Raw genomic sequence first — 23765 nt, forward strand, 5'->3', positions numbered from 1 at the left:
AGCTGGCAAAAAATCAAAAGTCAGTAATTGGAGGTCCTTGCTTAATGAGCCATGTGGTTTTCTCTCAACAATGACAACTAGGACTGCTATCAGCAAGTGGTGTCATGTGATGTCACTTTTTATGAGAGCAAAGCTTAGTGATGGCAATTCCAGTTCCAATTGGCATCATAAACCAAGGACTTTCTGTATTAACATTTTAGTACAGGCCATTCACAAATATCAAACTGCTGCATTAAGCTAATTAATCAGGAAGCTAATTATCCTGCCCACGTATACTATTAAGTCAACACGGTAACCTCTTTAATAACAAATTAAAATTCCTTTATTCCAAAATGCTTTTGATCCTAGCTGATAGTGAGTGTCTATCTTGAATTTTGCTTTTTTTGTATATGGTCAATTTCTGCTTTTGATATTCACTTGTATTTATTTATCATCATGCTTTTCTTTGATATTATGTATCGCCAGAATCCTTTAGGATAGGGGTAAGTTATAAATACTAAACATAAATAAATAAATATACCCTCCTATCCTCCTATCCCTCACAATAACCCTGTAAGATAGGTTGGGATTAGACATCATGTCTGCCCATTACCTAATAACATACAGCTAAAATGGATTTGATCTTAAAGCTTCCCAGTCTAGTTCAGAATCCATGTGACACATCATGTGTCACTTGGTCAAGAAAGTTGAAGAAGTTCCTAAAGCTGCAGTTTCTACCCATGGACTAGATGCAAGATAAATCAAGTTCCTAAAGCTGCAGTTTCTACCCATGGACTAGATGCAAGATAAATCATGTGAGTTTTCATTCCCACAACATACAGGAATTGAGTATTTAATATCCCACTCTCTCTCTCACCAAGTGTTAAATATATTGAAGTTGATTGCTTAAAATGAAGAACAGCTCACCATTTATAACAGGAGTAAAGACTGCCATCCCTGCAAAATTTGGATCTGACACTGTTTTATCCAATATCAATCCTCCAACACTGAAAAAAGAAACATTGAAAAAAATTGGAAGATATAATAGCCAACTGCATAAAAGAATTCTGCTACAGCCTCAAAAACGTGTTTTTTATTTTTTGTGATGCCTGGAAAATATTGCTTCTGAGGCTGGGGCCATGCGCGCAAGTGAGGTGTGTCAGTGGGTGACACCCCCCCCAATAAGACCTGGTGTCTTTTTTGGTGGCAAAAAAAATATAAGACAGGGCCTTATTTTCAGGGAAACACGATACATATCTTAATATCTCCCTGAATTTTTAATAATTTTTTAAAGTACATTAGGTCTGCTATTGTTGAAGGCATTGAGGAGGAATCTGGTTAAGAAAATATCTCTGAAACGATGACCCAAGGGGTCATGGGTGATATAGTATACAATACTAATACTTAGCTAGGTTAAGTATGGAAATGAAATAATAATTACATATCTAAATGGGCTTTTTAACACACTTCAGCCTTCAAATGGACACAAATATGTTGAATCAAAAAATGCAAACATCTGTTTTGCCTTTTCAGCTCACTTAGCCCAGGATACACTCTCATGAAGAGAGGAGGGTAACCTTGCAGTCTTCATGAGTAGTGGTGGCACAGTGGTTAGAATGAAGTATTGCAGGCTAATTCAGCTCACTGCCAGGAGTTCAATCCTCACCAGCTCAAGGTTGATTCAGCATTCCATCCTTCCCAGGTTGGTAAAATGAGAACTCAGATTGTTGGGGAAATATGCTGACTCTGTAAACCGCTTGAAGAGGGCTGTAAAGCACTATGTAGCGGTATGAGTCTAAGCGCTATTGCTATTCATACCTGCTAATTGCCATGGCAATGATGACTGGTTCCCAGCCAGAATATAGTACCTCCTGGGTTGCTGGATTCCGCTTAGCAATGATGATCCAAAGAGGTAGCAATGCAACAAAAAAAGCACACACCAAGGGATTCACATAAGGCTTGTCTTCTAGATAGAAAGAAGAAAAATGGATTTGAGTGAACAACCAGTGCACAGCAGATACAGCAGAATAACAAAGTGGCAAGTGAAATATTTATCATGTGTTACCTAAAGACGACAATCATTCCTTTTTAGCCACAGGCAGAAGAGTTTAATACACAAACTATCTATAATTTGTTTTAATGAACACAGATTCCTAAATATATATCCCACACCTATATCTTAGAACTACAAATACTGTCCCTACAGTATATGTAAACAAGATACTTATGTAGTATAATTGTTATTTTAGCTGAAGAAGTAGCACCCATTTTGCAATTTGCACAGACAAGCTTCCACTTTATGGGTTGCTGGGAGATTTTTTTTGTCCCTTCAAGTCAGGATGGTCTCTTAGTAACTGCTTGGACAAGTCTATGCAGCTTTCCTGGCAAGATTTCAGAAGTGGCTTGCCATTGCTAGTTTCCTGGGGCTGAGACAATGACTGGCCCAAGATCACCTAAGGTGGGACTAGAACTCACAGTCTCCCAGCTGCTAGTCTGCTGCCTTAATCACTACACCAAATTGTAATTTTTACTATATACTACTGTATGGTAGCTATGCAACGCTTCAGATTTGAATCCAAAAAACCCGTTTCAGAAAGCATGATGAAACATTTCACTCCTTAACTTGCTGTGGATGCTCCGAAGATGCTGATTTATAGGCAAGTATTGTTGTGCCTCAGCACATCCCCATTTATCCAGAAAGGTGGGTAGACTGGTAATGCAATGCTAAGATTGCCCCTTGATATGCAAATAATGCGATCAGATAGTTCCTTTTCTCTTTCCATTAGGGAAGATCTCAGAAGTGAGAGGAAGGCAGGCAGAGAACATTTGCTTCAGTTGGACTAATCCTCCTGTCTAAGATCATTACTACGGTACCAATTGCTCAATGAAAAGAATCCCAGAAGAGACAAAGAGTCAATTGTTCTACATACACAGAAACAAATACCCACATTTGTACTAAACCTCCATTATTAAGACTGATATTACTTGTAATATATGTATTGCCCTATTCCCTTTAAGGGCAAGCAACATCATACCCAAGGAGTAAAAAACAAATAAGGAAGGCATGAGATAAGAAAAAATAAATAAAATAGATTTACATCAATATGTTTACCCTGTTCATATCTTTCCATCTTTGAAAATTATACTTGTTTCTACCATGTGCCAGTTTGGTGTAGTGGTTAAAGTGCTGGCCTAGAAACCAGAAGACTGGGTTCTAATGAGAAATGAAAGGCATAAAAGCTGACTGAATACCTTTGAGCCAGTCACCCTCTTTCAGCCTCACAGGATTGTTGTTGCAGAAATAGGAGAAAGGAGGTTGCCTTGAATTACCTATAACAGGGGTGCCCAAACTTGGGAACTTTAAGACTTGTGGACTTCAACTCCCAGAATTCCCCAGCCAGCCATGCTGGCTGGGGAATTCTGGGAGTTGAAGTCCACAAGTCTTAAAGTTCCCAAGTTTGGACACCCCTGACCTATAAAGTAATAAAGGCAAGATAAAAACCTATTTTATAAATAAATAAATTAAATATGCATGTGCCACTTCCTTATCTTAGGTTTAAATTTGTCACCCTTCATTTTTTTGAAGATCTAATCAATTCCATTCATCAGTTCCATCTAACTATAACTTTCTCACTCTTCTTCCACTCAATGTATTCATTCGTTCATATATTTGTTTCGTGATTTGAATACACATACATTCTCTCTAAATGATTGAACCAATTCAACAAATGTCTTTCATATTTCCTTTTACTTATTCATTTAGCATCCATTCATTCCTTTTTGTTTTATCACACACACACTTTTGAAGTATCCCATTTCTACGGCATTCAACATATTGTTATATATCTCATGACATGTACTGGAGCGACAGAAAATTATATGTAGCTATATCATCTGGATAGAGATATTTTCATAAGTTCACGCACCCAGCCAATGTGGCTCTAATATTACCACAAACACTACTTTATATATTTATCTATTTAGAAGAATAGACATATCTATTTAAAGAAACAAGGAATTTTTTCCCCTCTTCTATTATATGTTTCTCAGTGGACTTTCTAAAGAGCAAAATCTGGTATGAACACCTCCTGCTGAGCATAAAACCACAATGTACTTTCTGAAGTTTCTTCACAGCCAGCCTTTTCCTCTTATTTCAATCAGAATTTTGCCAAATATTTTTCTAGGTTCACTTAACAAGCTAATCCACTGTAAACCTCTTGCTGTTTTCCCTTTCCCTGGGAAACATTTTGCCATATTATACAAAAAGAAATGACAGAAAAACTGCCACGACATCCAGGCCATATGTAAAAAAAAACCATATACATTGCTATGCAAACATAAAAGCTACTAGGTTATAGTATAGTACAGCCTTTATTGTCATTGAACATCATGTATACAACGACATTGGTTGAATAACAGGATAACAGAGTTGGAAGAGTTTTTAACTCTAATTGAACCTTGACCACATGGAGTGATAATTGATGGAGTAAATTCAAAGAAAGAGAGGGAAAGCATGACTTATATTTTAAGTATGGAATGGTAGTATCTTTCCAGTGGAGCAAAACATTTTTTAAAAGTTATTGTATACGCCATAATGGAAAAATTCAAAGTTCTTCACTAGCAGATAATCTGGTACATTACTTAGTATTTTATTAATATCTTTGAAAATTATTACTCTATCCAAATTCAAGAGTCACAAAAATACCAACGCGGAACAAACATAGGAAGACCAAGATATTTATATGAACAATGCTAACATTCTTCCTATCATCAGACATAAATGCACATGCGTATTTCTTGCTACTCAAATTATACAGCCACTCCATAAGAAAACTGTATTTATTTTTAGCATTCTCTAGTAGTCACATTTATACCTGCAATCTTCACATTGTTAACTGTTCTCACATTTTTCCCTGAACACTAACATTTACAGCGTTCATTTCAATTACAACTCCAACATAATACATACTTCCATACAGATCTATTAAATTCTTCTTTCTTCATTCCCTTACTTCACTTTAATCATTTCATCACATTTTTCATACCAATCCCTTTGCTAGACCCTTCTCAATTTTTTACCCACTTCCAACACAATTCTTTATTTTCATCAAAATTACTCTGCATTTTCTCTGCCTCTTTTATTCATAGCTCTTCCTTACTCTTTTTGATTACTTTCTTTGCAATTAGCTTTTTAAAAAGACACATCATACAATATATCCCATCTATCCTTTTTTTGGCAATCATTTTCTTATATGCATTTTTTCTCATCTCCTGTCTCTTTTATTCACCATGCAACCCTTTCAACCCTCTCATACTTTCAATGCTTGTAATATTCTACATCATAATTGGCATATTGGCCCCAAAATGCCAAGATTGACTGGTATAGTTCTTATTGTTAGCTGGGAATACTGCATGTGTCACATGTGTAACTAAGACTGGTAGTCTGTACCTTCTCTGTATTACTAAAAAGTAAAACGTGAAAGTATTACAATGATACAATTAGAGCTTAAAAATAGATCAATGGAAACGAACATTTAAATACTATAAAATTTTGGCACATACGGTGTTTCCTACTGAACAATGTAGTCTTCACAATCTTACCCAGTTCTATATAGAGGCCCCAGCTTATCCCAGAAAGCAGAGCCAGAGTAATGAGGTCACCAAGACTGGCAGCAATAGGCGTAGCCACATTGTCAGGATTGATACCCATCTTTCTGGAACCAATGATTACGCCAATCATGATCATGCCTAGAGCCCATAGAAAGGAGATGTTAGTGTTACTACACAATGAACTGCAGATGAAATCTCTTTCTCATGGAAGCTTTTGTTTCTTACCCAGCACAAGAGAGGCAATGAAGGCAGTGGCCACACTACTGGCACAAAGGAGAATAGCATGGCCAACGCTGAAGTGTCCATCTGGGATCCAGCCAAATATCACTGCAGCAATTGAAGCCAGAAAACCAACAACTGTTGCTTGAACCTAGAAAATGCAGCTATTTTTATTTGCAGGGAAATCTTTATTGATTAGAAATTTTGTTTATTGATTAAAAAAATATGCTGCTTGATTAATCACATATTAGGTAACTCACATAGATAAATCATAACACCCATTAATAATAAAATATAAAAAACAATACAGGTAGTCTTTGACTTACTGTTAGGCTTGAAAGCCATCAGGGGATAGGGCCTCAAGCCTGCCACATATTCAAACATAGTTACTATGGGAAACTGGGAGGGGGGATGGTATGGAGCTTGGGAGATGTGTAGCCATAATAACATTCCTTCTCAGAAAGTCAAGGTTGCCTTATCCCTGCACCTGGATGGATGTGGATGGGAGGAATCTTCATCAACGGCAGTAACTGATTGGACCATTTGATGCACTTGTGGGTGCTGGGGCAGGGTCTTGAACTTTCAATTGGGTGGGAAAAACCTGGAAGCTTTCAGATTTGGGTTTTCCCAGATGTGCCAACATGGCTCTTCTAATAAATTGATGTTTGGAGGAACTTCTTGCTTTGACATATTATTTCATAGAGGATGCTATTTGGAACCCTGACACAACAGTTCATTTAATGACCATTTCAAGTTCCAATGGCACCGAAGAAAGTGACTTATGACCATTTCCCACACTTATGACCATTGCAGCATCTCCATGGTCACGTGATTTACATTTGGATGCTTAATAACCGGTTCATATTTATGACGGTTGCAGTGTCTCAGGGTCATATGATCATCTTTTGCAACCTTCTGACAAACAAATTCAACGGGGAAGCCAAATTTGCTTAACAACCATGTTACTAACTTAACAACTGCAGTGACTCATTTAACAAATGTAGTAAGAAAAATCATAAAATGGGTCAAACCTCACTTAACAAATTTCACACGTGGAAACATAAATTTTGGGCTCAATTGTGGTCATAAGTCAAGGATTATCTGTATACAGTATCCTGGTACCCAGTTGAAACTCATCCATGGAAGAAAACTGTTTTCGCTGATCTTCTAAAGGAAAACAGGATGAGGCTCAATCTGATTCTGGCAGTCAAGCCATTCTATTGCAAAGCTCATCCTTGGAGTCCCCGGAAGTATTGGGGTTCACCATCTTACCCAAACTGCTTAAGACAGAAAAATTCTACTTATAAAAATGATTCCCAACATAAGAAAGGTTCAGATTATTTGAACTGCACCTGCTTATCATCTACTGGCAGTCAGTGCTGGTCCTGAAAGATAGTTGTTACTCTACTGAAATAACAGTTTTAGTTGCAGTTGCCAAGTGATCTTCAGTGGCAGCCTCATGAAGAACAAACTGTATTCTCACTTACATGGAATCATTTCAGAGACTAGCAAATGTCATTCTAAATGTGGTGACAGATGATAGAAATTATTGGGTGTCCTAAGTAAGGAAGCCTCTCTACTGCTTCAAACCGGTACTTCCTCAGGTTCCTGACATCACTCATAAATCATGATTCTTTTGCTGAGTCACAGGGAAGGACTCAGAACGGTCTTCTATTACACTTTAACAGAAACTTTTTCTAGGTTGTGGCAGTAGTGATTGCCAAAAGATTGCTGAATATTCTTTGATCATATGGCTATATGACAGATGTATCCAGAAATTGCCCAATAGTAGAAAACTGGGATTTCCCCTCCCCTACTAGGTTTTTTTCCCTGCCTCCTTTCAGGAAATAGTGTCAGTTTCTCCAAAATTCACCTGTATCAGAGCCATGTTCCCTATTATCATCTTCCAGAGCTCTTTTGGTGTGTCCATTTGTCCTATGTTAGCCTACAAAAAAGAGACAGAGAGAAAGAGAAAGATTAAAAATAAATAGATGAAGTGATGCTTCCTGGATTATTTAAAATTTATTCGGTATGATAAGCACAGAAGTATTATGAACAGGAAGATAGACTCATCATTACAACTCTAGATTTACTGCTTCAGCAAGTGTCTTGTTCATCATATTCCTTTTTAATATAGATTTTATAAAATATTTTTCAAAAGAGATTAACAACTAATAAAATTAATACAGAATAAAAAAGGGGGAAAATAGTGCAATAATTATTATAATTATCTGTAATTATTTTTTCTCTAATAATCAAGAATCATAAATCATATGTTCATTTTTTTCTATTTTATGCAAGATGTGTATAAAATAGAGAATGTGTATTTCCAGTCAACAATAAAAATATTACCCTTTCTCTAATCAAGGAATTTAAACATCTCTGCAAGTTTCATCATCTTCACCAACCATTCCTCCATTGTGGGTAATACTGAATCTTTTCATCTTTGTTTTTACACAGGATAACTTCAGCATGATCATTATAGCATAAAGTTCTATGACTTTTTCCCCAGCTGTTTATCCATCAACTCAAAAAGAAAACTCTTGCTTTCAGTTACATATTAATCTTTTAAGATCATTTGAATTAGTGCATTTATATCAAATATTTCTCTTTTTCCCCAAGTTCAAATATACGTTGTATGAATATATGCACAAAATATGTGTATGTGTATCTCAAATACAGGTTAATTACTGTTATCATTATGGCTATTTTTATTCAAAATAATGAGTTCCATAAGTGCTCTCTCTGTAGAGCCATCAACCTAATCTCCCAGTATTTCAACCAGTGAAATCCTGTTGTTTTATTGCTTTTAATGGAATATGGGCTAGATATAAATGGATACGTAGACAAAAGCATTAAAGCAGCCATCAATCATGAATCACATCCACTCTACGTTGGGCATGGTTAAAATTTAATATTCAGACATAACAGCTTGTTATTGGCTCAGCCTGGGTGAACTCACTATGGCCATGTATAGTTCATAACAAGCCATGATAAAATATAATGGCTTAAGTACATAATCTTAAATCAAAATGTAATATGAATGTACGAAGATCATCAGGGCAGGAACAGCACTTACTCATGGCAATGGGACAATGTTACATCAGTGACCAAAGAATGATTACCAGACTTTTCTATAATTCCCCTTTTCACATTTATGTTTGCCCGTCTACTAGGCAAACTGGCTCTTTGTCTCATTTATGCTTCTTTCATGTTTCACCAGTACCAACAGAAAGGAAAACATCACGGGAAACAGATCTGCTTCAGAAAAAAAGACACATAAAGCTGCTGGCAGTCCCAAATCTGGCAAGGTCCAAAGAGAAAGGTAGGACACAAGTCATTCAGCTTACAAAATTGCATTTAGTTCTACTGTTGAATTTGGCTCAGGGATTCCTTGTTCTTTTGCAATTAGGTTAGTGATCCACATAACTTGGCTACTGGCAAAAACAAACGTTTAATCTCCTGTATAGGATGAATGTGTTTTCCTTTCTTAAGTAACATAAGACAATTATTTTGGTAGTGTTAATGCACATCAAATGAGAACTTGGAAGGAATTCTAAGCTTCTTTTGCATGCAGCATAAAGATCAAGCAAACTGATTTTTAAAAGACGCTCCAAAATGCTTCCTATGACTGTTGAACCTCCCTTGGAGGGCTTTGATTAGGAGAGTTCACGTAATTTTAACATACATATATTTAAGCCCTTTCAAGGGAAAGGGGATACTCTTTGAAGTCATAACTTACTCCTAGCGCAAACTCACAAAACCTTATTGTGAATAAGAGCAACACTTTTAAATCCCACGTGATGCAGTTTCAGTGTAATTGGTAAGCTGGAAGTCATTCTTCTTGCACAGACTTCAATGCTGAGGAAGCATTCAGGTCTCTGTATGGGGAATTCCCTCATACAACATATTAATGCAGTAATAAATAGCACATGCTTTCCCTGCACCCCCATGGCAGAGGCAAAGCAACAAGAAGAGGATGAGAGAGAATAAAAAGCTTATTTGTTTCCCAGCCAAGCTCCTCTTGTTGCCAGCATCTTTCAGCTTTGTTGGAACACAGCAAGAGCTTCAGTGATCAAACTGTGACTCATGTTCCATAGAAGCACAGCTCCAAGGACTGAGGAAGGAAACAGTTCTCAAGTCAAGGTCAATAAGAAACAACTGCGAAGTTCCATACTTGGTTTAAGGTTATAACATTTGTACAGGGCAAGCACTCCCCATAATGGGTATCTGTTAACTGCCAAAGAAACAATTGCAGAAGGTAGCAGTATCATGAAGGAGCTTCAAGTTGGGGAATATTTTCTGCACTATAATAACCAGGATTACATATATAGGTTCGTATGTATTGTACTAAGCTGTGTTTACTTTTAACTTTAGGCAGTGGAATAAGCCATCTTTGACAATGTTCATATGTAATATTAAGTGATAAGCCCTACTTTATCAACCACAATGGCTCCATACTCACATCGTACTTTGCCAAAATCAGACAATCTGTGAAAAATATGAACCTGTTTTCATATATCTAGAATGACCATTCATAGATTTATGCAGCGTTCAAACCATGAGTACAAATTGAGGATGCATCTCGAAATCAGTGTAAATTAATCTGCTAATTGGGATCATACATTATAAATAGGCAGACAATTAACAGGCCAGGGTCATACCTCTCACACTGTTTTTGGTTAACATATATGTTGCCCTTAACAAAACCCAGCTTAGTAAAATTATGAACTAAGCCAGGGGTCCTCAAACTACAGCCTACGGCCCGGATACAGCCCGTTGAAGCCATTAATCCGGCCTGTGCAGGACCATGAGCTGCCCCGCCCATATCGCCCCACCTACCCAACGCCCTCACCCACCTTCTGGCGGCCAAAAACAGGCCTGTTTTTGGGTGGCAGAGTGGTACTGGAGGCCCCGGCCTCTAGAGAGAAGGACACACACACAAACAGAAGTCCCTCATGCACACCTCAAGGCAGCCACATCCCTTCACTAACTGCTTTCCATCCCTAGGAGCAAAACACATTAAAGTTTAATTTGTGTGTATTGTTTGTACTGCTAAATTGGACACACCCACCCAGTCCCATGACCACCTAGCCATGCCCACCCAGCTGGTCCAGCCCCACAACAGTCTGAGGAACTGTGAATTGGTCCCCTGTTTAAAAAGATTGAGGATCCCTGATCTAAGCCATTGAAAACCAAATGTTATTACATTTCTACTACAGTTCTCTTATAGCATATTTTAAGAACTCTAATAGGCCAGTTGTATTGATTGATTGCCCTTCAGCTTTGGTGTTCATTACTGATTGGTATTCCATTTGAACCAAGATTTTGTCCCTGTGATGAAAGAATTCCTGAAGCAGTAACCAGTATTTTGCTAGATCAATCTATCTAAGTTTATAGCTACACCATACTTTGATTATATCGGTATTACAATCATTAAGTTTTATTATGCTTTTTATTGTCTCAGAATTTATTTGCTTTTTGAATTGGCCAATTATTGTACTAAAGCTTACTATTACTGCTACTTCATATTGGGCATGCCAGTTTCATTCACAGATCCTAAAGGGTTGAAGTAGACTAACCTGTCAAAGATATAATTAACCTGATATTTGCTGAATACAAGAAATGAGAGTGAGGGAGAAAAATGGCAAAAAAATTGGATTTGATTAAGAAATATTTAACTGCTCCAGTGTCTTACAGATCTTTCCTGCACCATCCCCACCTCAACTTTAAAACAACAATAACAAAATATCCCACTTCTAACTTTGAAACTTAGATTTTTGTTTTGGCTGCCCAAAACCATTCCTTTTGAGGTTATTTGCAATCTTGCAGTTTGTGCCATACACCAGCAACTTTACATTTCTCTCATGATTCCTAAATTGCTTTTATATGTCAGCCGTTCATCCTTAAAAAGATAGACTGCCGCTTTAGCTGTCATAGAAAAAACAAATATCCATAGTTAAGAATATTTTTATCAGAATCCCACCCTTCTTCAAGTAACGCAATTTTCAACATAAAGAGATACTTCCAAGACCTAATCATCTGGCTCATCACCTAGGAATCACTCATCATTCTCAAGCAATAGGTTATTACAACATTTCTCTCTATTTAGCAAAGAAACTTTGTTTTCTTTTGGATCTTAAAGGTCAGTAGGAGAATGTTTACTCTGAATTATTCAACCTCATAGAATTGAGTAGGCTAAGACCATGATGGCGAAGCTATGGCATGTGTGCCATAGGTGGCATGCAGAGCCTTCTCTGCAGGCACACCAGTTGTCGCCCCAGCTCAGCTCCACTGCGCATGCACACGTGCCTCTTGCCGGCCAGCTGCTCTTCAGGTCTCTGCCGCGCATGCATGGGGCATATGCACGGATGTGAGTGCATGCACAGGGCACATGCACGGGACTCTCGCATTGCATTTTGGGGCCTCGTGCAGCACCCCCAAACCCCTTTTTGGCTTCCAGGTTGGTGCAGGATGTCTTCCAGGCCCAAAACGTGGAGCGGGGCAGCATGCGTGGCCCTTCTGTGCCACATTTGGGTTTCCAGGTTGCTGCAGGAGGCCTTCAAGGCCCAAAATGAGGTAGGGTGGGGGCATGCGCACGGTATTGAAATTTAAGTAGAATCTGCTTTTGTATGCTGAAATAATGGCAGTTGAGAAGTTTGGAAAATTACAAAACTATCAAATCAGTCATCATATCTCAGAAGAGGAGGTAGTCATACAACCAGTGATCTTGGAACTTGACGTAAAGCACAAAAGAAAAGAAAGAAAATAAGAAAGAATGAAAATTAGCAAAATGTGAGCTTACACTATTTTTTTAAAAGCAAAATTCTCTTGATAAATTATCAAAATACTCACAGCAGTAGAAAGGCGAGAAGCTAATGTCATCTCCAAATTCCCTTTCAGACCCAAGAGAGCTGGAACCAGGATAAATACTTCAGTCACATACTTGAAGACATCCCAGTGCTGTAAAACCAAGGAAATCATCAGGTTCTAGTAAGAGATTGTTCAGCAAAGGCTTATTTTTCAAATATATCATTACAATTTCTAAGATTTTTCAACACTTACCAAGAGATTCTGCCAAAGCAGCCTGGCTATCAGAAAAAGAACATGTCTTGTTATTGATGTACTGCTACTTAGAACAGAAGATATTTGGCTATGCTTGGACAATAGAATAAGTTATTTTTATGTTGATATAGGGCAGTGGTGGGTTTCAAATCCCATTCCAATTGGTACGGTTGGAATGGGGCTGGCATCGTCCTCATGATACATCTGTATCTCTCTACTTTGAGAGCTTAAGTGAAGGTAGAATATATATGTCCCTGATGGCAAACCTATGGCACATAGAACCATCTCTGCAGGCACGCCAGCCGTTGCCCATTACTCTTCCGAGTTCTGCATGGGAGTGCTGGAAACTGGAAGAACAGCTTCCTGGCATGCATGCGTGCACTGGGAAGCTGAGCTTCCTATTTCTGGTACGTACATGCACGCTGGCCAGCTGCCTTCATGCGCACATGTGCACCAGAAACCAGAAGACCAGGTGACTGGCGCGCATGCTGGAAACTGGAAGCACAGCTTCTCAGTGCTCACAGGCACACCAAGGAACTGCTCTTCTGGTTTCTGGTACTCTTGCGTGTCTGTGCCAGGGAATTGCTCTTCCGCTTTCCGGCACTCCCCCACCATGTGCGTGCGCTTCTGTTTCGGCACTCAGTGCCCAAAAGGTTAGCCAACACTGATATATACCATTCTAACAGATTTGATATATTATTTCCTACAAATCCCAAAGAGCTCCTAAAATTAATACAATCTATATAAACATCTAAAGTTCAAAGGTTCATGAGTTCAATTCTTGGTAGAAGATTAAAATGTCACAGAATAACATCTTACTACCAATGTCTCATGAGTTCCAAATAAGACAAAATTGTTCACATAATGCCTACTTTTTGGCAGTCAAGGTGTAATTACAGAATTCAAAGTGATTAAAGCTACAATCTGGTCTGCAAGGTCCTGGGAGTAAAATTCATTGATCAGAGTTGAGCATGTAAACATGGATAAAATTGCATCTTTTGAGATGCATCGGTTATCTGATGTAGGTAGGAGTTAAATATGGTAGTTCAGAACTCTAGATCAGGAGCAGCAATAAGAAGGTATTTCCCCCACATTCTGCATTATTTTCCTTATGTCTTGCCTTTCTTCCCATAAAGAGGTTACAGGGTCCACTTTCCAATTAAAACTTATATAAACAAATATGGGCAAAGGAAAAATTGAGGTAACTAACAGACAAACTCATTTCCACTCATCCAAAGACTTGTAAACATCCTGTCCCTTCCAGGATAAACTTGAACAGTCTATATAAAGGGCAAAACATGGTTTTCTTCAACAATGATAATTACAGAGCAAAGAGTTTTTGGAAGAGAAAAGAAAGCCACAAAGGCCGCAGAGAAGGCCTTCAAAATAACACAAAGTTAACTTTCCAGTAAGGATGGATGCCTGAGTTAAGACCCCAAGAGGAGCTGTGCTGGATCTAATCCAGCATTCTGTATCCCCCGCAGCCAACAAGATGCTTACGGGCAATCCACAAGAAGGATATGACTCCATATAGTTGTTGAGGAAGGCATTGTTCCTCAACAACTATATTGAGTAGTCTATTGTCTCTATCCTGAACTACCTATAAAAGGCATAACCACTGAAATTCTTATCTTTCTTAGATTTGTCTAAATCTTTCTTTTAAATCTTCATCATCGGTTTCTATCATAATGGCTAGATTCACACATTGCAATAAACCACTGTTTAGTTAATCATGGTTGCTGATTAAGCTACAGTTGCTGAATTTACACAACACCTTAGCAATAAGACTTCCATGAACTTCTTTTCAAGTTTGTGCTTGCTAGGTCAGGATATATCAGTACTTTTGAAGTGAAATTTTGTTGTTACTTTACCCACACTGATATAGAAGTGTAGATATAAAAGTATAGCTGTTAGATATGTCTTTACTTTTACTTTATTATTACTTTTTAGTATTATCCTGATTGGCTCCTACAATGCAATAACTATGGCCCAATATCTATCTGCTATAAAGATCAGTTGTACTTGGACAATAAAATATGATCATTGGTTAAATTCTATCAGATTACAAAGATTACAAACATTTCTTTTCCCTGAAATTCCAAAAGATTTAGGATATGAACACAAGATCTTAACTATGCTTAGAAACAAGTAATCAATTCACAGCTGAAGATACAGAAAGCATTTGGGGCTGAGAATAACATTCTCAGGAAACCACTGACTCTCTTCTATCAACAGAGAGATCTGTTCTTCAAAAACATAGTTTTCTCAGTTAAAACTAAAAATATTAAAAGGAAGGTATCTATGAAGTTTGTGTTACTTTTTACTCATAGAAAAAGGATATTAAACCATGACCTCTACAGATATTATTTACCCGCTGTAGTGCAATCTTTTAAAAGTCATGGACTGAGGCCAGCCAACATGCACTTCTATCTCAATGATTATTTTTAGTGCTGACTGGCAGAGACATGCAACACAACCACTTCTTGGTTGAATATCTCAGTTTCTACACACATGAAAGCAGTGGGATTACATCCGACAACATTTATGTGCACATTTATTGCATCTGTGTGCTACTGAATCCATTCAGAATCACAATGTCTTACAGTTAAAAAAAACAATACTTTGGTGAAAGGAAAGGGGAAAATTTCAGCTGCCAGAATGCATTGTTACATTTATTTGTTCAATGTACATTTTGTGTTTTTAAATAATTAGTTGTTTTGAATGACAATTAAGAGAAAAGACTTGCCTTAGATTTAAAAGGATGGAAAATAGGTATGGCCCTCCAATAACAAGTCCATATATTTTAGGCCCATCCCTTTATCCCTCTGCAATTTTCAACTAGCTAAAGTGAAATATGTTTAAAATTATGCAAAATAATTTTCTACTCTAATCTGTAACTATAAAACCTCAAAATGGATGATCTATTCCAAGTACCATAAACAAAGCCCAATTCATTCATCAACTACTTTTGTCTTTAAAGGGAATCTAAATTATCTGACACATAAAAATCCATCTATATCAATATTCATGCTTGTTTAAGAGGCTGTACAGGCCGCTTATCTACTTGAAACGCTTAAATAAATAAAAAGACATGGATCATACTGAACCCTTAATACTTGTTACAAGACTTGCTCAATAGCAATTTTGTATTTTTGAATTAATTACATCCTATTCCTGTAATTACATGTTGGCTCTCATCAATTCCCATTCACAGGACATTACATTTGTTCCATGAAAGGAAATTTGTTCTGATTTCAACATCCAAAGACCAGACAAATTTCTCAAATCACCTCAAAAGGATGGAAAGGAAGGGAAGGAAGAGGATATGAACTGCACGTATTCTACCTCAGGCAACACATTATTTATAGTTCACCTCCTATGAGTGATCATTACAAGCAAAATAGGAGGAAAATTACTATCATTAGACATTAGTTCAGCTTTGTGTCTCAGGACAATTAGATAAATAAGTAAAAGGATTATGTAAGTAATGGAAATGTCATGCATGCCACTCTGGTATATTTGGCACACAAACCTGTAACAGCAGCAAAACAAGCTTTAACAAATTCAACTACCCTTAGTTATGTTACCTGTATTTTCACACACCATTGCAAATACCAATAATGAATTATGTATTTTTACTTGGGAAAGGGCATCTTCTGAATAGCAAATAACACTGAAACCTGATATACCCAAAGCACATGACCTGTGAAACCATAGTATAGATTTCTCAGTAACCATTCCCAGAATTAGGCAGTGGAAGGGCAAGTAGGTATTAATGCAGACAACCCTCCTGGATGGAACTTTTCCGGTACTGAAATTTAGTGCCTCACAATCCATTAGCTTAGTGCTCTTGAGCAGCATTGAAGCTTTAACTTATCCAAAGAAGTTCTAACATTTTATCTATAAATAAGCATACTTTGGTGATCAAAGCAACTCACCAAATACTATATACTCTGACCAGTAGGATTGTGGGCTACTTGCAGGTAATTTAAAAAAAAATCAAATAATAATTTGTATATTGTAGTTGTTCAGAGAACTTCCACATCAAATTGAAAAACTGGCTCAAATTGAAATGATAAAAACACTAGATTCCCATCTCTATTAAGGCAACCAAATATGCTTCAAGAGATGTTTCACTGTATGCAAAATAGGACAGTGACCATTCTCCTTTCTGCATTTTTCAGAATTAAGAGTTCATGCATAACCATCTTAACTCATGTCTTTACCACACCCCTTTAGCAAACCAATCATTTGATTAGTACCAAGAGATACCAAGCTTCTAGCAAGCAAAGTCAATGGGAAAGCCAGATTCACTTAACTGTGTTACTAACTTAACTGCACTGATTCAGCTAACAGTTGTGGGGGGAAAAGTTGTAAAATGGGACAAAACTCACTTAATAAATGTCTCACTCAGCAATAAAAATTTTGGGCTCAGTTGTGGTTGTAAGTCCAGGACTACCTGTAAAAAGGCATTTTGAGGTAAAAGCCCAGACAACAGCAATCTCTTTACTTAATTAAAAAAGTAGTGATATATCAATGGATACATTTTATCATTGGCCAAAAGCACTTTTTTTTCCTGAACATAATATTTAATACTGGCTCAGTTGAATAGATGTAACAGAAGGAAATGTTATAACTGCCTTAGAAATAACCGTTATTCCTTGGACATAACACTTAAAATGAAGATCACTTGATGACAGTATGCCATTGGCTATTCCTTATAAAAGCCGTAAATTAGATTCGGCAAATCTGAAGGTCTACTCCTGAATAAAGGAAACAAACACGGTATAATCCTGAACTTTATTATGACCCAATCCAACCACAAATTCTTGTGACCTTGGAATCATAGTAATTCAGTTACTTCATTTGAAAAATGGTTTATTCTGGAGTCAGAAATGTTGCTGTTATTTCTTGATTCTTAAATAAGGATCTCACCTTAAAAATTAAGGGGCAAAGAATATTTGCAGTTCCTCAATCATACTCTATTATGATTTAACTTATACAAGGAGTGGGATTAAGTCACTTGCAGTAGACTTACAGACTCATAAGAATCTCACACCATACTTTGTGAAAGAGTTCAGTCTTACCTGTACAATATCCAGCACCATCCCAGCAGCTACAGTTCCAAACCCTGCCAGCAGGAATGGAAAAAGGACTTGTAGACCAATAGAAAAAGAAGTCTCTTTGAGAGGAGAGGTTGGTTCTGGGCCCCGGTCTGTACTAGTATCATCACTTTCAGTAGCTTGACTGCCATTTTCCAACAGGGCATCTTCTTCACGTACCCCTTTTGCATTGGCTCGGGATTCAATCACCACCACTTCCATGCCTCCTCTCCCTTCTGGTTCTAAAAAATCAGAAGACTCAACGAGATGTTCTCGATCGGGGCTGGATAGACAGTCAATAGACCCAGCCACAATGGGTAGCACCACTCCATTGACATGATGAGCCTCTTTTAGTTCCATCTTAGATGTTATGTTGCACAATTACAAAGTTCTTCTTTATGTAGCACTGAAGGCAACTGTTAGGACAGCAGACTTCTGTTTTGGGGTTAAGCTGATATGGCTTTTGGCACATAGAAGCCAAGTCCCCCAACTCTAGTATTCTGTCCTTAATTGAAAGGTTGGCACCCCTAAGAAAAACCCCCATCAAGCACAATTCAGAACTGGAGTTGCCAGACACAGAGCCAGCAGAGAAACTAGAATAGTTTCCAATCAAATCAAATCCACTCCGGTTCACCTTTCTTGTAATTTAACCTCCAGCAAGGAATATCCAACACACTTAAAGCACAATATAAAACGCCCAGATTATTGATTTCTTTGGTCTGCAATTTTCCAGAACATAATCCAAAGTGGTATGCTGATTTCAGGTTCTGTTTCACTGTGACTGCTAGGAACAGTTCAGCTGCTCTTCAGAGTGGAGAAAAGAGATCCTTCAGTAAGGCGCTTTGTATAATAGTCTTTAAAAATAAAATAAAATGAATTTGGATCCAAGCTTTTTTTTTTAAAAAAAAAAACAAGATTAATAGAATAAAATCTGAATTCAGCTTTGTAGTCAGTTTCTACAATTGAGACGTTTGAAGGGAAAAAAATCAAACTCTTATATTACCTCTTTTCTAGAATGGAGAATGCTAGTTCTGTCAGAGTTGACATGCTGCTATGTGACTCTAGATGATTATGAAAGGCTTGGTTAACATCTTGCCGACTCCAAACTCCAAGTTCATGTTCTTGTAGGACAACTAGGTTATTGGTTGCCTGTAAGAAGAGCCGCCCTTTTCTCTGAAAGGGTATCTTGCACTTTACAACCCACGGCAATTAAGATTTTTATTTAAAGCAGCATGAAGTCCCCGGATTGGCTTACACTGCAAGCTTGTCCAATGTTAGCAATGTCAAAGTATTTCATACTCTTCGAGGATCATACTGGTCTCACCTTAAATATAGAAAAACGGAAAAGACAATGTATTTTTCAACAACTGTAGAAAAACTGTTTCATTTTGTTCTTCCTTCCTGTGTATTAGCTTTACTTTCCCTATGCTAGTAAAAAGCAAAAAAACCTATATATACACGTATGGCAATATAACAGCAGCTGCAAAGGAAGAGGATCATATGCTTCCGCTGTCAACATCACATCTGCCCAGCCTCTACTTCTCTCTTTTATGTTACATGTCATTTAAGATAGTCATAGATCACAGTCACAGGACATATTGCATAAATGTATTTCATTTAGAGGATAAGACTATTATAGTATTTGTTGTTAGCAGTGGTGGGATTCAAATTTTTTTAGAACCTCTTCTGTAGGTGTGCCTGTTTTGTGGGAGTAGCTTGCCAGCCATCTGACAGAGTGGGAGTGGCTTGGCAGTCATGTGACTGGGTGGGCGTGGTCAACTTGTAAAATGTAGTGAAACTCACTTAACAACGCTCTTGCTTAGCAACCAAAATGTTGGCTCAGAAACTCTGGCATTTCAAGCACGCAAGTCTTAAAGCTGTCAAGCTACAAGATTCTTGCACCCCTAACCCTTTAGAAAAAAAAAACCAGGGGTGTTCAAACTTGACAGCTTTAAGACTTGTGGACTTCAACTCCCAGAATTCCTCCTCCAGTCATGTTGGCTCAGGAACTCTGGCACTGAAGTGTGCAAGTCTTAAAGCTGTCAAGTTACAAGACCCTTGCACCCCTAACCCTTTAGAAAAGAACCCCAGGAATGTTCAAACTTGACAGCTTTAAGACCTTAAAGTTTAGATAGGACTCTCAGAGGCAGGCGGGGCGATTGGTGAGCCAGCCAATCAGTGACCAGCGGGCGGGGCAAGCGTGGTGCAGACGGGCGGGGATAGGAGCTGGAACCGGTTCTAAATTTGTGGAACCTCTTCTATAGAAGAGGTTAGAACTGGCAGGAACCCACCCCTGGTTGTTAATAACCTAGTGTAACTTCAGCCAGTGAATACTGTTGAAGTTGTAGGTACCTGATAAGCTATATCAGGGGTGGGGAACTGTGGCTCTTTTGCGACTTGTGGACTTCAACTCCCAGAATTCCAGAACCAACATAGCTGCCTCAGGAATTCTGGGAGTTGAAGTCCACAAGTCGCAAAAGAGCCACAGTTCCCCACCCCTGAGCTATATCTTCAGAGCATTTTTAGGCCATAAAGCCAAACCGCTGACAGTTTTTCTCTGGAATAAGTATAGAAGTAGGGAAATTTACAGCAGAAACATGAATGTATTAATGTATGTACATTACTGCCCTCTGCTGTGCTGTGTGTTTGATGCTTTTTACTCCAACAACTAACAGTTGTGAGCAAATTTTGCTTTAGAGCATAAGTTTTTAGAGCATTCTGTTTTCTGACTCTGATGACAAACACTCTAATCGATGTTTTATTGAATTAATCCTATCTAATAAGGTCATGCAACACACTAAAACATAAATTGGTCACACTAGAAAGGTTGTACACTGCAATACACTGCAATACACTGAGCAACAAATTATCCAACTTCATTTTTGACCAACATGTGTACATACCCGGCTATTACCTAAAAGATCTAACCCATCCCACCATTGTGTTTTGTGGCTTAGTACGCTGTATTAATTCATCCATAACAGTGACTAAATCATGATTAAGCTAATGTGACTTAGTGTACTATATAAAAACAGCCAGAGTTTCATTATATCAAGAGGGCCAGGTAAGAGTTCCTTGAGCTTTAGTTCCCCAACATCTCATGTAGGTGCACTTCCCCAAATTCTTACACAATTTAATGAAGAAATTTAATGAGGTAGTTTTATTCGTGTACAAGGGATCCTATAGGTAACAAGTTACTTCACCACACTGTATCTCAACATGTTTTTTTTGCTTTATACTAAATTCTAAAAGCAATCATATTGTCATTAGGTAGGCAATTTTGTTATTTTTTCTGAAATCATTCTGAATAGTTTTTTTAAACTCATTGAACACCAACCATATTGTCAAAGTTATGTAAGAGTATATGAGCTCCCACTGGTCCATGAGCGTAATATTTTTGGATTAAATTTTGAAACTGCCAAGCTTCCTTATGTTCCATTTGCAGTTGGTATTACTGATTTATGAAACTAACAAGCAAAAAACCTGGAAACTTGCTATGCTAGCATAAGCAATAAATAACATGCTCTTGAAAGAAGGCCTTCAAGAGACATTAAATCCAGTTAAAATGAAAGTTAATGCATAAGGAATGAACACTGAGTGGATACTAGCTCTCAGACAGCTATGTAATCCAACTTTATATTCAAAGAAAGTTGGAATGTGCTATCTTCACCTAGCCTTTAAGTGGGGGAGAGTCAAACCCCTCACTTCATGGTGTTTGCCATATTTTCTCTTAATGTCTTTTATTTTACTATAATTGATTGTTGCAAGTCACCCAGAGATGTATAGCATACACATTTAATAATTATGTCTCGGTTAGGCAGTGGCTTCTTAATAATTGTTACACAAAATATAGATGACTTAATATGCTACCATCAAGTTTCAAAAACACTTTCTGAAAGTGATGTTCTGTTTTATCTCAATGCATCTCATTTCCTTCTTCTCTTAGTATCTTTTAGCAGACCACATCCTGGGGATCCATCCACAGGCCCTCGATATTTGTGATGACCTTACATCCTTCTTCGGAAAGTCAGATTTACTCTGCATAATTTAGTTAGAAACATCCCTTAATGCTCTTTATGGCACTCTAATCCATGCTGTCAGCATCCTTATCAGGCAATCCAGAGAAGGATCCCTGGTTACTCGAAACACACATCCTAACCTGCTTATCCTTCCTTTTCCCTCTGCTATCAACATAACCTCCCCTTCTCCAAAAAACTGCACCCCTATAAGTGATACCCATAAGCGACTGTAACCCCCCCCCCCCCCAAAAAAGATGAGAAGAGCCGTCTACTTTTATGGTGACTCCATTTCTTTAACCAGCATCTACAGCCATTATCCAAAATAAATCAAGCTCCCTAGCTGGTCCCCCCCACCGAAACACAAGTCCTGGGTGCAAAGCGAAGACGACTGAGGAAAAAGAGAGGCAAGCAGGAAGGCGGAAAAAAGCCCACCACTGAATAGCCCACTACAATCCCCTTCCCTTCCCCACTGCTTTATACTTTTAAAGCCTCTTCTGGAAACTGCATCTTTACTCCACCACTTACTACCTTGCCTTAGTTCCACCTGATCAGCGAATGACACCTACCTGCATCCCAATTCGGCTTCTCGATTCCACTTCTGGATTCCGCTATCCAAGCTCCCCCTCGCTCACCTCTCCTTACAACCGCTGTCTTACAATTAAAGCTGGGACCGAGAAGCCGAAGCTGCGAGCAGAGCAAGAGAGGCGGAGGGAGGGAGGCGGGTTAAATATAAACCCCTCCCACACTCGGTGGAGTTGACATCACCCGCATCCAATGGTTGTCCACTTGTTTACCGATGATTGGTTCCACACCGCTAACACGAACGACAATTCCGAACTCCTGGAGCGGATTGGTAGCCGTTCCAGCCAACCGCAGCAGGGGAGGAGGAGGGCTTTGCAGGGCGCCTTCCCTTCTTGCCGTGAAGAGAGACGGAAAATGGGCTGCCAGGCTTGGCGGAGCGGGGACTAATCACGTGTTGCCTGCGAATGCCGCGGCGTTCCTTTCCTGGGGAGTTTCGACAGCTGTTCGGAATGGGGTGTGCGAGGAACTGGCGCTTTAGGGAAGAGCATTTGGGCAGCAGGCAATAGGTGTGTTAGGAGAGCGGAAAGGACTTGTCAATAGGAGCTCGCGGAGTAAAACAACTACCGCTTTAGAGCGTAAGAGGAAGAACAACATTTTAGAACAGCACAGAATAACAGAGTTGGAAGGGACCTTTGTAGGTCATCTAGTCCAACCCCCCGTCCAAGTAGGAGACCCTACACCAGTTCTGACAGGTGGCTGTCCAGTCTCTTCTTGAAAGGCTCCAGTGATGCAGCTCCGGCAACTTCTGAATGCAACCTGTTCCATTGGTTGATTGTTCGTACTGTCAGAAAATTTCTCCTTATTTCCAGATTGAATCTCTCCTTGTTCAGTTTTCATCCATTATTCCTTGCCTGGCCTTCAGGTGCTTTGGAAAACAGATTGACTCCCTCCTCTAGGGCAGCCCCTCAAATATTGAAACACTGCTATCATGTCTCCCCTGGTCCTTCTCTTCACTAGACTAGCCATGCCCAGTTCCTGTAACCGTTTTTCATATCTTTTAGCCTCCAATCCCCTAATCATCTTGGTTGCTCTTATCTGCACTTTTTTGTAGAGTCTCAACATCTTTTTTTATAGTGTGATGACCAAAACTGGATGCAGTATTCTAGGTGTGGTCTTACTAAGGCTTTATAGAGTGGTATCTTGATTGAATCCTTCTGTTAATGCAATTTAGGATTGCATTGGTTTTTTC

At 38.5% G+C, this 23765-nt stretch overlaps 1 protein-coding gene across 2 annotated transcripts in view; it reads right to left on the minus strand.

Moving 5' to 3' along the window:
- Positions 1–22683, minus strand: part of SLC41A1 (solute carrier family 41 member 1) — a 36139-nt gene extending 13456 nt beyond the window's left edge. Inside the window, exons 1-9 of one of the 2 annotated variants that reach the window (XM_081949345.1) lie at positions 22561–22683; positions 18979–19299; positions 17961–18829; positions 12664–12771; positions 7682–7753; positions 5815–5959; positions 5581–5727; positions 1798–1945; positions 907–986 (exon numbers count right to left, since the gene is read on the minus strand). In XM_081949345.1, the coding sequence (XP_081805471.1) occupies positions 907–986; positions 1798–1945; positions 5581–5727; positions 5815–5959; positions 7682–7753; positions 12664–12771; positions 17961–18335 (1075 nt within the window). In that variant the 5' untranslated portion in view covers positions 18336–18829; positions 18979–19299; positions 22561–22683. Of the gene's footprint in view, positions 1–906; positions 987–1797; positions 1946–5580; positions 5728–5814; positions 5960–7681; positions 7754–12663; positions 12772–17960; positions 19300–22560 lie in introns of both variants that reach the window. The other variant, XM_081949346.1, reaches the window with a different exon arrangement.
- Positions 22684–23765: the final 1082 nt, after the last annotated feature.

The sequence above is a fragment of the Natrix helvetica genome (genome assembly GCF_964273705.1).
Source record: "Natrix helvetica genome assembly, chromosome: 3".
Lineage (NCBI taxonomy): Eukaryota > Metazoa > Chordata > Lepidosauria > Squamata > Natricidae > Natrix > Natrix helvetica.